The sequence below is a fragment of the Brassica napus genome, chromosome C4 (assembly GCF_020379485.1).
Source record: "Brassica napus cultivar Da-Ae chromosome C4, Da-Ae, whole genome shotgun sequence".
Taxonomy (NCBI): domain Eukaryota; kingdom Viridiplantae; phylum Streptophyta; class Magnoliopsida; order Brassicales; family Brassicaceae; genus Brassica; species Brassica napus.
Window position 1 is genome coordinate 7,152,915 of NC_063447.1, and position 14,881 is coordinate 7,167,795.

Below are 14,881 nucleotides of genomic sequence, written 5' to 3' on the forward strand. Positions count from 1 at the left end.
TGCCGGCGACGCAGAGCTGAGGAAGCCTCCACGCCCCCCCCCGGAAACTTAATCGGCGACGGCGGAACTAACGGAGCCTCCACCTCCCGGAGCAAACCCTAACCTCCAACGAAAACTGTCGCGACTAGCCGCCGTCCTATTTCCTCACCACGAATCCAGAGAAAGAGGAATTGCCGCCGTTTGAAGGTCTCCATAAGCAGAACTCTTCCCGGAGCAAAATCCTAGCCCAGATCCAGAAATATATCGGATAGGACAACAGATCGAAGCACACAGAGGGAAACCTAGACTGAATCGACAAGGAAGGGAGCCACTGGCGCTGGCACGCGCCCGGACGCACGGGGCGCTACTGTGTGCTCTTCTCTTCTCGGCAATGGACTAACTTTTTGATATGGGCGAATGCGACTTGGTTATGAATACCCATCTGCTAATGTTCCTCTACTGTCATTTTTATAATGTTTAATTTTTTTTTTTTGGAGCGCATCTTTCATTCAAACTATAATGTTTAAATAAATGTTCAAAATATATGTAAAAGACAACAAAATAACTTTACGAAAAAAAACTTTACGAATTATATCATTCTACCACTACATGTATTTTTTTTCCATATAACCAAATTCATAAATATTTTGATGTTACTTAAAAATATAAAGGTCTCAAAGTTTTTTCATTCTTATACATAGAGACCAAATATAAGAATATTTTTGTTAAACCAACTAGGAGAAGATAGAATAAAATTTCAACAACCTAAAAGTAATATACATGCTTTCTGCTAACTCATTCAAACTCTTAAAAATAATTATGACTTTATGACTTAGATAAATATCAAGTCCACACCACATGGTCCACATCTATTTGTTTTATCCTGGTAACTTTATCGATTCAGTAACGCGTAGACATAAGCTTCTCTGAAATATCAAGATTCTAAAATTGAGGAATGAGAAATATATCCATCGATCTTCGAAGACTTTTCTCTTTCAAACTGTACAACAAAACACGAAACACCACTTGTGTGACTTGTCTAGTTTACACACATTATTATAAGTTTATAACTAAAGGTTCTCACACCAACCATCTCATGCTCTTTACCATTGACTACAAACATTTGAGACCTCTCAAGAAACCAGAGTCATCACATCATCTGGATCGTCTCCGTGAGAGATAGACATGGCCGGCGCTTACGATGCGAGCTTACCGAGTGTTCCTGATTGGCTCAACAAAGGAGACAACGCGTGGCAGCTCACGTCGGCGACTCTGGTCGGTCTACAAAGCATGCCAGGTCTCGTCATCCTCTACGCCTCCATCGTCAAGAAGAAATGGGCCGTGAATTCCGCTTTCATGGCACTTTACGCCTTCGCAGCCGTTCTCCTCTGTTGGGTCCTCCTCTGTTACAAAATGGCTTTCGGAGATGAGCTTTTGCCTTTCTGGGGTAAAGGTGGTCCCGCCTTCGACCAAGGATACCTCAAGGGACAAGCCAAGGTCTTGAAACTAGTTTATATCCACAAAAGTGTTCTGTAAGAAAATGCCTTTGGTTGACTCTTTTTTTCCTTTTTGTAGATTCCAGAAACTGTCAGGATTTTTGGGAACGGTACGACGGAGAAAGAAGCGACGATGCCGTATTTTCCGATGGCGACTTTGGTTTATTTTCAGTTCACTTTTGCGGCGATAACGACTATACTTGTGGCCGGGTCGGTGTTGGGGAGGATGAATATTAAAGCGTGGATGGCTTTTGTGCCATTGTGGTTGATATTTAGCTACACGGTCGGAGCTTATAGTCTATGGGGCGGTGGGTTTCTGTACCATTGGGGTGTCATTGATTACTCCGGCGGATATGTTATTCATCTCTCCTCCGGTGTTGCCGGCTTCGTCGCCGCTTACTGGGTACGTTTTCAAGAAAATTAAATGTCTTCAGTTTTATGGTTTTTTTCAAGAACTACATTAAATTTTCTCGTACATTTGTCCTAATTATATTTCTTTCCACTCGTGACCAAAATAATTTTAGACCTAATTTTTTGTGTCTTTACCATTGAGTATTCACTGAAAGGTTTTTGGTTGGTTTATTTAGTTTCTGAGTCATGTTGGGATTTAATAATACAACTAGATTTTGATCCGCGCTTCGATTAATAAAAATGTGATATGAATTAGTGTTTTGATTATAATATACATTATTAAGTTAAAAATTCGTATTATATAGATGATTTTTTGTTTAAAATTATTTAATTTTATCAATTTTTTCTATTTGAGATTTTGTATGTAAACTTTTATGTTACAACATCATCTTTATATTTTGTAAGTATTTTGTAAGAGTTTCATTGGTTGAGTTAATGAAACATAAGATTTATTTGGCATATTTTAGACTAATTTAATAGTATTTGTAGGGGTTTTAATATTTTTACCAATATTTTTATATTCGACACAGACCCGTGGACGAACTTGCAAATCCGGTGATCCATATATATAATCTAGTTCAGATTTAGTTAAAACCCGATATTTAAAAAGTAAATAACCCGTTAACCTCCTAAAATCCTTCATTACTGGTTTATCCGATAAAAACCCATATAAATTTGATGATATTTGTTTTTAAAATGATTCACCTTTTATATATTTTTAATAGTACATAAATTTGAATAAACTATATGATTTGTTTTCTTTTTTAATTTTGATAATACCTTTACTATATCATTTAAATTTAATGAAGAAAATGGTGATAGAAAAACTAAAATTTATTGTTAAAAATATCTTTTAGATATCTTTTTCTGAAATATTTAAATAACGTGTTAGGTTACGGTGTATATTTTGGTTGTTATCTGAAAATATTTATTTTATTTTAAGATTTTGTTCGCCTAATATTTTGGTTGTTACCATTTTGAAGGGCTAAAAATATTAACCTAACATGGTAAAGGATTCCAAAAATTCTGGTATAAATGTACCCGTGATATTTTTTATAGATTTCTTTTTACTATGATTGATTTATATTAAGAAAATATTTAGTAAATAAATACTGAGAATATGATAGTATATTCTCAAATGTGCAGTTGATGATTTTGAACTTTAATATATTCAATTTAATCTGCTACAATTATATTTTAAATTGTATAGATCATTCTCATATGTGGAAGACATGAACTTACCGCAGAGAACTTGTTTCAAGGTTTTATTATGTCCACTTGAATAGTTTGCTGCACCAAAATCCTTTTCTAATGTAGTATGTTTGTCAATTGTCTTCTACATTAGAGCTCTAATATAAGAAAAAAGTAATATGCCATGTAAGCAAATAGTGCATGAGAATGATGTAATTCAAACTATAACTATGAATCAATCTAAATCCTGTTGCAGAGTTCTAAAAGAATGTAGTTGCAAGTCTGAAATCGTCGAACGTAAATACATTAATAAAGAAAATTGGTGATATCACTTTACGAATTATCATTGTGTTTCCCATCAACATGTGTAACTGAACAATTCATTTGTAGAGGTTTGTACTTTAATATTAGGTGAACTTTGATATTTGACTATGATATTATTTCGGTTTCATGTATCATATTAGTCTTCTGATGTTATTAGAATAGAGACAAATTTAAAAATTTATTGGAATAAGTATGTATTATGGGGACAAATGTTATGTGTACCAATACCGTTGAGCGAAAATATGGATAACAATAGTAGATTACATATAACGTATAAGAGTATTATTGAATAATGTTATTATATGTTGTTTATAATAAGTTAAGTTAAAAATGAAAGGGTCAAACAACTTTATATAATTAGATTTTTTAAGATTCCTTTCCTTATAATAATATAGATAAATAAAAAATAGTGGGTTGGAAAAATGGTAACATTGGAGAACAAGATATTTGTATATTGATGGTTGTTGAAAATATTGGATTTAAATTTAACTAAATATACGGTAGACGGCATTGGTCATGGTCCTCATGGTCATGGAGCCGGAAATTTTTCTAATAAGTATATTTTGATGTGGACTCGTCACAATTTACCAAGTCTTGTTTTGCTTTCTCTTTCAAAATGATTACGTATTCAATTTTCATGGTTCTTAGTTAATTTATAGATCAGTTTAATGATTGATCGGCACACTAACAAAAATAAATTAATAGTCTACATAATATATTTTGATCAAAAAAAAAAAAAAAGTCTACATAATATACAAATATAACTATGCAAAAGAAAAAGGGAAAATCGTCAGCAAACAATAGGCGAGAACAGATTCGTACACGTGCCATGACTATATTACTACCTTGTTGAATTATTTATATTGAGTTGATTATAACTTAGACTGAATTAAACTCAATATGTGTGACATGTTGTAGGTGGGACCCCGGCCTCAGGCAGACAGAGAAAGATTCCCACCGAACAATGTTCTTCTAATGCTTGCCGGAGCTGGGCTTCTATGGATGGGATGGTCCGGTTTTAACGGTGGAGCTCCTTACGCCGCCAACTTAACCTCCTCAATCGCCGTGCTCAACACCAACCTCTCTGCCGCCACAAGCCTCCTCGTATGGACCTGCCTCGATGTTATTTTCTTTGGCAAACCTTCAGTTATAGGAGCCATTCAAGGCATGGTTACTGGCCTCGCCGGCGTCACTCCCGGAGCAGGTCCCAGTCTTCTAACCTCAGTTAATAGTCTGTCGTTCATTATTGATTGAATTAAAAAAAATTTGTGAGAAACAATATTAGATCTTATTGGTTACAAAGATAGTTACAAAAAACATTAGGGATAAGAGATACTAGTGGTACGTGTGTGCGTGTGTTTGGTTGGTGACTCTTGTGTTAAAATCAAACAGAAACACATGGCACTGTTGCTATATTATACTAACAGACGAAATGTATTGCAGGGTTGATCCAAACATGGGCGGCCATAATAATTGGAATATTCTCAGGATCAATTCCATGGGCCTCTATGATGATCATTCACAAGAAATCTACACTCCTCCAACAAGTAAATTATCTTCACCCTTAAAAGTTTAAAACTCTTTTGTTCTATAACGATTGTGTTTATTTTGATCGAATTAAATAAACAGGTAGATGATACATTAGCGGTATTCTACACACACGCAGTAGCTGGAGTACTAGGTGGATTACTGACCGGCTTGTTCGCACATCCTGATCTCTGCGTCTTGTTACTTCCTGTCCCGAACACCAACGGAGCTTTCTACGGCGGCAATGGTGGCAAACAGTTTCTGAAACAGTTGGTCGGAGCTGCCTTCATTACTGTCTGGAATGTAGTGTCGACGACTCTCATACTCCTTGCTATAAAGATGTTCATACCGTTGAGAATGGCTGAGGAAGAGCTTGGTATTGGAGACGATGCTGCTCATGGAGAAGAAGCTTATGCTCTTTGGGGAGATGGAGAGAAGTTCGATGCCACGAGGCATGAAACGCAGATGCAACAGTTTGAGAGAGATCAAGAAGCTGCTCATCCTTCTTATGTTCATGGTGCTAGAGGTGTCACTATTGTTTTATAAAAATCTCGGTATGTGCTTTCTTTTCTTTTTATCTCTCTTTCTTTTCTTTTGGTGTTGTAGAGACATGAAAAAGTTGTGTTCTGTATAGGTACAAACTTCAGTTTTCATTTTTTCTGATGTAATAGCAGTTTTAACAACCATTTTTTGATTTTGCAAACTAAACTCAGAAGAAATATTCATTTACATTATGATTTGTTTGTAATGAATATAATTTCTTCAGGTTTTATATGTGCTAATATTACTCTATATTTGCCAAATAATTTTGCAACTTAGTGGTGGAGGATATGTTAAAATAGAATTACGCTATATTTAACTAGTTCTCTCTTCTTTTTTTTTGAACACAACACAAACTAGTTCTCATTCTTATAGTTTGGATGATTGAACTTAAACTACTCATGAGAAAAAGTTTGGAGACTGAACCAACCATATTCTTGTGATAAAATGGCCTAAAAAGATGAGCGTACAAGGGAGCCACTGAAAACCCAGCTGATACAAAGCAAAGCTATACAAAACACATGTATATAGAAAAACTTCCTTAATAAAAATAGAACTTTCTCATTCTTGAGCATCTTTTGATGCAACCATTTGTTCAGCCTCTGTCCACTTTTGATGCAGATTTACAGTCTGCACCCTCCCTTCCTTTTTCTTGGCTGCCAAAAAAGTACACCACCAAATATGCCATGGAATAAACTCTATCAACTTTTGAGGGTAGAGTATAGCTAAATAAATAAGTATATTATCCGTAGCCAAAGCTTTGGTTGGATGACAACGATTTAGCCAGGGAAAACGTAATGTGCATATATAACCTAGTTGTTTGCTTTAGATGATAGTGTTAAACCTTCCTTCTTCTAATTGGAGTAATGATTGGTCTTTCATCGTTAAACCTTAGTTCTATTAGGATTATGACCGAATCAGTCTTCCTAACTCTCTAGACCGTTTGACATGTGAGCGTTAAAACCTTAATTCTCTTATAACTTTGACTAAAGTGTCAGTGTCATCGTCACTTCCAAAAACCCTAGTCTCTATGAAACTCTCAAGTCATAATTTGTCCTTAGGATCAGGGGTGATGTATCTGTGTTAAACCTTATCATAAAAAAGGTTAGTGTATGAAATAATTGAACACTAATGAAATAATTGAAACTTGTCCTATAGTTGCTATGTGTCACCACTTACTTTTTTATTTAACTTAAATTATTATTTACCCTAAAAAGGTTTTACTTTCATCAAGACCAAAAAGGCCTGCAAGTGGCGTGGCTGGATGGGCCTATAAATATCTGAAAACAAAAACCTTTTTCCTCTCCATCAATATCCCATCGCCACTCGAACCAAACTCGTGGCTTACTGACTCTGACCTGAACACACAAACACAAACAGAGATTCTGTCTGGTTTTCATCATGGAACCCAATATTTACCAACTTGCCCTCGCGGCTCTCTTCGGCGCCTCCTTCGTTGCTGTTTCAGGGTTCTTCATGCACTTCAAGGCCCTGAATCTCGTCCTCGAGCGTGGTAGAGAGAAGAAAGACACCAACAACAACACCGAAGGAGGAGACTCGCCGCAGCATCAAAGTCAGAGCCTTTCGAGGCGGCGGAGCCAAGTCAGAAGGAAAGGACTCAGCCCCGCTTCTCTTCCGGATGCTACTCCCTTCACCTCCGCCACCGATGGCGGCGGCGGTGATGCAGGGCGTACCAACGGCCATGTTTGTGTCGATGAGATTCCTCCTGGTTTGCCTAGGCTTCATACTCCATCTGAAGGTATTGAGAACTTGTCATGGATTGATCATATTAGAGTTTAGTGTTTATTGGAAAAAGATTCAATTTTTATTTATGGGTTTAGTGTCTTTTGGTTCTTGAGTGCCCTTGATTGATCATATTAGAGTTTGGAGATAAGTTTTAGTTTGATTTGTCTGAATAAGATCCAAACTTTTATTTCTGGGTTAGAGTCTTTTGGTTCTCTGAGTGTTGTGGATTGATAAGATTAGAGTTTGGAGATAAGTTTTTAGTGTGATTTATTTATAAAGATCCAAACTTTTTATGTGGGTTAGTGTGTTTTGGTTCTCTGATGGTATGTGATGATGTGTGCAGGGAGATCTTCTGTACATGGGACTAATAGTATCAGGAAAACTGGAAGCTTTGTTAGACCAATCTCTCCCAAGTCTCCTGTTGCTAGTGCGAGTGCCTTTGAGAGTATGGGAGAGTCAGATGATGATGATAATTTGACTGATACTGCCGGTTTGGATGCTTCTTACTTGCAAACTAATGGGGACTTGGTGAGCGTTTCTTATTCAATCCTTGTTTTTGTTGATTGAATGAGCAAAGCAAAAGGCTTACTTACTTCTTTAATCTTGTTCTTAGCCTGCGGATGCAACTGAAGAGCAAATATCTATGGCTGCTTCAAGCATGATTCGTTCACACAGTGTGTCTGGTGACCTACATGGAGTTCAGCCGGATCCTATTGCTGCTGATATTCTCCGTAAAGAGCCGGAGCAAGAGACCTTTGTCCGTCTTAATGTTCCTCTTGGTAAGAATCATTACTTGTTTTTATTTTCCTGTTATCACAAATCATGACATGTTTAATATATTTGATAGTGGAAATGAGTTAACTGGCACTACAGATATTCACTATTAATCTTAAGTGAGATAAGAAAGGGTTAGTTAAAGCTTTACTCTATGTAGGAGCTGAACATTTGAATCTCTAAACCATAGTTTAAAAAATAATACCTTGTATTCTTATTGAGATTTTACACATGATGTGTTCAGAGGTTCCAACGTCTGATGAGGTTGAAGCCTACAAATGTCTTCAAGAATGTCTTGAACTGCGGAAGAGATATGTCTTCCAAGAGACAGTTGCGCCATGGGAAAAAGAAGTCATATCTGATCCTAGTACCCCAAAGCCTAACTTAGAGCCATTTGCACATTATCCTCAGGGAAAGTCTGATGTGAGCTCTTTTCTCCTTTGTTCTTCCATGGAACTTCGCTATGCATTTTGATAAATTTAACTTCCCTCATTTTTTTTTCTGCAGCATCATTTTGAGATGCTAGATGGAGTAGTCCACGTGTTTCCTAATAAAGATGGTAAGAGCACAAATATTGGAAGTTGATTTGGTTACATTCCTTAATGACATGTGTTCTGTTTCGCTATTCTCAGTCAAAGAAGAGCTCTTCCCTGTAGCTGATGCCACAGCCTTTTTCACTGACTTGCACCACGTACTCAAAGTCATAGCTGCTGGAAACATGAGGACTCTGTGCCACCGTCGTCTAGTGCTCCTAGAACAGGTAAGATTTTTATTTTTAAAGAAGCATCAATTTCACTAAGCAAGTTTCATCTGGTTAACATTATGACTTTTTTTGGGTTTTAGAAATTTAATCTCCATTTGATGCTTAATGCGGATAAAGAGTTCCTCGCCCAAAAAAGTGCACCGCATCGTGATTTCTATAACGTTAGGAAAGTCGACACTCATGTTCATCATTCAGCTTGCATGAACCAGAAACACCTCTTAAGGTTTATCAAGTCGAAGCTCAGGAAAGAACCTGATGAGGTAACTACTGGAGCCATCATATGATTTACTGGTTTGCAGGTATGATAACCTTTTTGCTCTATGCAGGTTGTCATATTTAGGGATGGAACATATTTGACCTTAAAAGAAGTTTTTGAGAGCCTGGATTTGACTGGGTAATTTACATTTCCAATATTAATAACTATTACAAGTCAATCTAACATTCCAATTGCAAGATTGTTAAAATTACTCCTTTTCTCCTTTCGCAGATATGATCTTAACGTGGACCTTTTGGATGTTCACGCTGATAAGAGCACCTTTCATCGCTTTGACAAGTTCAACCTCAAGTACAATCCATGTGGTCAAAGTAGGCTGAGAGAAATTTTCCTTAAACAGGATAATCTCATCCAAGGTAATTAAATATCTTTGTCCCTCTTAGCACCATTTTTAGTTCAGTTGATGCGTCAAGGTATGCAGTTTTGAGTTTTGACATCTATTTTGTTTTTTGGATTAAGGTCGTTTTCTTGGTGAGATAACAAAACAAGTTTTCTCCGACCTTGAAGCTAGCAAATATCAGGTAAACACCACATGCAGATAGATGTAGTAGTCTTTTGCATTAAGAAAGGACATGATAACAAAAGAACACTGTTACAACTTACAGTGAAATGGATAACTAATAAAAACCTGATGAGGTAACTTTTGAACACTGCAGATGGCTGAATACAGAATATCTATATACGGCAGAAAAATGAGCGAGTGGGACCAACTGGCTAGTTGGATTGTGAACAATGATCTATACAGTGAGAACGTTGTCTGGTTGATTCAGGTTGGCTATCTTTTTGATTCTTATCACTCTTTGTCACATGACTGCTAACTGACTTATACTTTTATGTCTGTATGCTCACTAGCTCCCACGCTTGTACAACATCTACAAGGATATGGGTATTGTGACATCGTTCCAGAATATCCTTGACAATATATTCATTCCTCTGTTTGAAGCCACGGTGGATCCGGATTCGCATCCCCAGCTCCATGTTTTTCTGAAGCAGGTTAGCATCTATATATCTATCAAAACTATTAAAAAGTTGTTGTTTCTTGTTTGTTTGATTGCTTCTTTGGTTTATTTGATTTCAGGTTGTTGGATTTGATTTGGTCGATGATGAAAGCAAACCTGAGAGACGTCCCACGAAACACATGCCCACTCCAGCTCAATGGACTAACGCATTTAATCCTGCCTTTTCGTACTATGTCTACTACTGTTACGCTAATCTCTATGTGCTAAACAAGGTACCATTCGTCATCTCTGCTGCAAGGCTGCAACTAACATTATGATTCCAAAACTTTGTTATATGGAGTAGTTGTTATTTTTTTTAATCCAGCTTCGGGAGTCAAAGGGCATGACAACGATCACACTACGGCCACATTCTGGGGAGGTAACTTACTTATTCCTTTGTGTGTTTTCACTTTCAGTTCAATGGATGTTTAAGATGTGTACAAATTTTCAGGCTGGTGACATTGACCACTTGGCTGCTACATTCCTCACATGCCACAGCATCGCTCATGGAATCAATCTACGAAAGTCTCCTGTGCTTCAGTATCTTTACTACCTCGCCCAGGTTTGCAGAGACTGCCTGCTTTGTATTATTTGTGTCTAGTCTAAGAATATCTGACTGGACATTTCTTTTTGACAGATTGGTCTGGCCATGTCTCCACTGAGCAACAACTCTCTGTTTCTAGACTACCACAGAAACCCGTTTCCTGTGTTTTTCTTAAGAGGTCTCAATGTTTCCCTGTCCACGGATGATCCCCTTCAGATTCACTTGACCAAAGAACCTCTCGTGGAAGAGTACAGCATTGCTGCCTCGGTAAGTCCTGTCACACATCATAGACAATGAAAGTTAATCATCTTTAGATCTAAGTCCTTGATGTATTGACTAAAGATTAAAACTGAAATTTTCAGGTTTGGAAGCTGAGTTCGTGTGACCTGTGCGAGATAGCTCGTAACTCAGTGTATCAGTCAGGTTTCTCACATGCCCTCAAGGTACTTGTTATATCACACACATAGACTATATAGTATCAGGTACTTGTCTCTTCTCCTGTCTGCTGATTAGTTTTGATTCTTTGACATGTTTTTTTAGTCGCACTGGATTGGAAAAGACTACTACAAAAGAGGACCTGATGGAAACGACATTCACAAAACAAATGTACCTCACATCAGGGTGGAGTTCCGTGACACGGTAAGGGTTCACAAACTTTTGATATCTCTACACAAAATTTAATCTCTTTTTGTTGGAAAACAAATTGATTTATGGAAGTTGATGCAGATATGGAAAGAGGAGATGCAACAGGTTTATTTGGGAAAGGCTGTTATCTCTGATGAAGTTGTTCCATAAGAAACAGCAATGAGAAATATGGCAACGTGTAAGAATCCTATAACTTAATCACTTCTGTTGCAACATGTTCTGATGTGTCTCTCGGTGATTAAAATTCAGGGAGGGGAGGGGGTTTTTACACCAAGGGAGGCGTCTTCAGAAGTATACGATGCAGGAAGTAGATAGGGTAATAAAATGAGAGTGGCTATGTTGTGAAGGCTGCCAAATCTATTGTTTCTATGAATCGTAATCCTTTTTTATATTATTTCTAGAGCTGACTCTAAAGAGCTGCATACGACATTGAGGACTGTTTTTTCTCTATATAAAGAGAGCATAAGAGTTGTATCATTTAATTCTTGTTCAGTTTTGAATTTTGATTAAGACCGGTTTATAGGTGCTGTTGAGAAGATTTAATGCTCTGGTTAGATTTTAGGTATGTTTAATCACCTAAAATGAGCAGACAATGTGACTTGCACATGCATTTTGGGTTCTTCGATTAACAAAAGAGTATACCATTTTGACTGATATTGATAAATGTTTTTAAAAATCGGTCGCGCCTAAACGTCTGCCTGGTCTAGGCAATTCGGACCAAAACAAAACAATATTTTCAGAATGGTTTTTTGAAAAATCGGTCTAGCCATTCAAAAACTGGTCTAGTTATCCCATATAAATGTAGTTTCTAGTGATTTTTTGAATATTGATTTTGATGGTTACTATTCATTCTAAGATTTGATCGTATGGGTGAAAAATCTTAGTAGCCGTTAAGCTAGTTGCGTGATCTTGCTTGACGTGTGAATCTTCAAGAGAGTGTACACATGCAAACTATATATTAAATAGAAATCGTTAATAAAGGGTGCAAGTATAAATTACGTACAACTAACTCAATCGAAAATCGAGTTTGAGGACCGACCTAGAGTCTGAAGGAGACAAGTTGTGGCATTTGCTGTCCCAACAAAAAGGTCAATGTCAATGTCAGTGACAGTATGTCTTATTGTCCCTTTCAAGTTCAACGAAACGATACACGATTCTCTCATTCATTCACCTAAAGGCCAAAGCTAAACGCGTGAACCTTCTTTTCTTTATGCATAATACATTTGATATGTTTATAATTTTTGATATTCTTATGGGCCACGAAGATATAATTACATGTAACTAGTTACCATGTTGATATCGAATACAAAAGAAACAAACAAAATCTTGTTCAAAAATTATGAATCCAGACGTGGGAGAAATAACTATGTCCGCCACTTCTTCTGTACCATATTTTCAGCAAAATTCAGTATCCGAAAATTTCTTTGAATCATAAATTCCAAAATATAATTCACTTTTTTAAAATAATATTAAATGATTACAAACTACTGAGAACATACCCATTTAAATTTTTTAGTTTATCATGAACCATAAGAGGTCGGTGACCGACTTGGAAAACCATTATCACATTGAGATTAAATGGTATGCAAATAACATGGCCCAAAAGATTAACCAGAATCAGTAGTACCATGGAGAAAAAGAATGTGGGGTTAATATATTCCTAAAGTCCCACTAAAAACTCAAATATGAGTATCGAGTTTTTCCCATGAATATACTAACTATTCCCACCAAATAACTAAACCTACACCTCAAACATGCATAGAAAGACCAACTTAACTTACGTTAAAAAAACATTAGAGCTAAAGAGAACCATCTCTAGTAAGCTTTGCAAGCAATGCATTGATAAGTGAATCCCTCTTCTCTGCCCTCAGGTCCTCCCTCGACCGCCTTTGCTCCTCTCTATCCCTCCACATCCGCTCCATGGCCATCCTATCCTTCTCAAGCTCCTCCATCTTCCTTCTCCACTCTTCTTCTTTCTCTGCTCTCTCCTTCTCCCTAGCCTCCCATCTTTCTCTCCACTCATTCTCCATTCTCATCTGATGTCTCATAAACTCATCTAAAACCTCTCTTACACTATTATTAGCACCACCACTACTATTACTAATACCGCCTTTTCGCTTCTTTGCAATGTTCTTTTTCGGGTTTTGGGTTTTGGGTTCATTGCTGATATCTACTAGCTCTTCATTCACGTTCTCTTCTTCTTCATCTGAAGAGAACTGCTCCGACTGACTTCTCTTTCTCGTTGCGCCGCTTGTTCCCCCTCCTCCCTCGGATTCGGCCCATATCATTCTTTGCATTCTACTTGCAAATATAATATGCATATCATCATAAAAAGGGAATTGTTGTTTTGCTATCTCTTCATCCATTGTCTCACATCCCTGGATACACATGACCAGTGAGATAACATGCATGTATAAACTAATCTACTTAAATAATCGCTAACTAGGGAAAATACTAATTTCTTGTAACATGTATATTCATTTTGCGTATTAGCATAGTTTCATGCACAACCTAACACACAACACAATTAAATATAAATAACATCCACAATATGAAAAGAAAGAGTGAGAGAGAGGATTAAGTTGGGGTCGACCTTAAAGCGAGTGACGAGGTTCTTCCACTTGCACTTGCACTGTTCAGGGCTACGAAGAAAGCTTTTGTTTCTCATCTTGTTAGAGACATCTTCCCAAAGAAGCTTGTTCCTCTTTGTCTCCATGAAAGTTTGATCCAGCTCTCCTCTTATGGCTATCAACTCCTTAGTCTCTTCTACGCTCCACTGTGGAAACCTATCCCCTGTAGCCGGAGAAGCTAGTTCAGGCGTTTGAGATTGAGGATGAAGTTGGTGATGATGTTTGTTGAGGTAGTGAAGCTGGTGAAGCTGATGCTGATCCATATCAAGAACTAATCAAGAAAATAACTAAAATAAAAACAAGAATCACCAAGCGATCTCTAAAGACTAAAGTAAAGGTTAGATTTCGAGAGGCTTTCACTTTTTAGATCGAAAATGAAAAATACAATTCTCTTTTTTTTTTTTTGCTTTGAGTTTGTAATGTGAAAACGTCTCGAGAAAGATGTCTTATTTCTTTGATCGTAATTCTTTTCTTCTTCTCCACTCTCTCTTTCTCATGTCGCCATCTGTCTACGCGTTTACTTTTTTTTTTCTTTTGTTGGATTTTTTCAAATATTATTTACTTTTTTCTGTTTTTCTTTTGACAAAAATATTAAAGAAAAAGCTTTCGGTAAATGTGTCGTTATTTGTTCTTAGTACTCTATTTATTTTAATGGCCTATTGAAAACAGGATTAGCCTCTAATTAAAGTATATAATATATCAACAACTTGACTTGTGATAAGATTCAGGGATGCGGATATTTCTATCGTTTTCTTCTCATAATGTAATAATCACTTTCAGGTAATACTATTCTAGATTCGACAGTCGAGATATAATCAATCAAATATTTTTCTTGTCAATTATAAATTATAATCAATCAAACGTATTTGAAATAGATTCATGAGAAAATGACTAGGATAGTAATAAATTTTTTTTGTGACAAATATAGCATCTAAGAATAAAAAATGATCAAAATAACACTTAATGTTTTATCAAAAGAGATAAATATACACTTATATTCCAATGGTAAATTAATTTAGACATTAGGGTTTAGATTTAA

General features: G+C 36.6%; 3 protein-coding genes across 3 annotated transcripts; 2 read left to right on the top strand and 1 right to left on the bottom strand.

Annotated features, from left to right (window-relative positions):
* Positions 1-910: 910 nt before the first annotated feature.
* On the top strand, positions 911-5,693 carry LOC106411537 (ammonium transporter 2). The gene is made up of 5 exons (XM_013852321.3): positions 911-1,476; positions 1,555-1,878; positions 4,320-4,605; positions 4,845-4,948; positions 5,031-5,693. Exons 1-5 carry the CDS (start codon positions 1,165-1,167, stop codon positions 5,472-5,474), a joined length of 1,470 nt encoding a protein of 489 aa, XP_013707775.1. The 5' UTR covers positions 911-1,164; the 3' UTR covers positions 5,475-5,693.
* A 1,069-nt stretch (positions 5,694-6,762) lies between these two features.
* LOC106410605 (AMP deaminase) lies at positions 6,763-11,689 on the top strand. Its single transcript, XM_048753499.1, has 20 exons — positions 6,763-7,227; positions 7,558-7,742; positions 7,828-7,993; positions 8,233-8,411; positions 8,496-8,547; positions 8,621-8,748; positions 8,832-9,011; positions 9,078-9,145; positions 9,239-9,381; positions 9,485-9,546; positions 9,682-9,795; positions 9,878-10,018; positions 10,104-10,256; positions 10,349-10,402; positions 10,475-10,585; positions 10,661-10,834; positions 10,930-11,010; positions 11,108-11,206; positions 11,294-11,390; positions 11,462-11,689. Exons 1-19 carry the CDS (start codon positions 6,870-6,872, stop codon positions 11,360-11,362), a joined length of 2,517 nt encoding a protein of 838 aa, XP_048609456.1. The 5' UTR covers positions 6,763-6,869; the 3' UTR covers positions 11,363-11,390; positions 11,462-11,689.
* A 1,072-nt stretch (positions 11,690-12,761) lies between these two features.
* Positions 12,762-14,382, bottom strand: LOC106409235 (trihelix transcription factor GT-3b). Its single transcript, XM_013849895.3, has 2 exons — positions 13,806-14,382; positions 12,762-13,590 (listed from the first exon to the last, which is right to left on the bottom strand). The coding sequence occupies exons 1-2, from the start codon at positions 14,103-14,105 to the stop codon at positions 13,012-13,014; spliced, it is 879 nt and encodes a 292-aa protein (XP_013705349.1). The 5' UTR covers positions 14,106-14,382; the 3' UTR covers positions 12,762-13,011.
* Positions 14,383-14,881: the final 499 nt, after the last annotated feature.

Coding starts and splice junctions, on each gene's coding strand:
- LOC106411537 (XM_013852321.3), top strand. CDS start 1,165: ATGGCCGGCGCTTACGATGCGAGCTTACCGAGTGTTCCTGATTGGCTC. Junction 1,477..1,554: donor ACCTCAAGGGACAAGCCAAG/GTCTTGAAACTA, acceptor TCCTTTTTGTAG/ATTCCAGAAACTGTCAGGAT. Junction 1,879..4,319: donor GCTTCGTCGCCGCTTACTGG/GTACGTTTTCAA, acceptor GACATGTTGTAG/GTGGGACCCCGGCCTCAGGC.
- LOC106410605 (XM_048753499.1), top strand. CDS start 6,870: ATGGAACCCAATATTTACCAACTTGCCCTCGCGGCTCTCTTCGGCGCC. Junction 10,586..10,660: donor ATCTTTACTACCTCGCCCAG/GTTTGCAGAGAC, acceptor TCTTTTTGACAG/ATTGGTCTGGCCATGTCTCC. Junction 10,835..10,929: donor AGTACAGCATTGCTGCCTCG/GTAAGTCCTGTC, acceptor TGAAATTTTCAG/GTTTGGAAGCTGAGTTCGTG.
- LOC106409235 (XM_013849895.3), bottom strand. CDS start 14,105: ATGGATCAGCATCAGCTTCACCAGCTTCACTACCTCAACAAACATCAT. Junction 13,591..13,805: donor ACCTCGTCACTCGCTTTAAG/GTCGACCCCAAC, acceptor ATGTGTATCCAG/GGATGTGAGACAATGGATGA.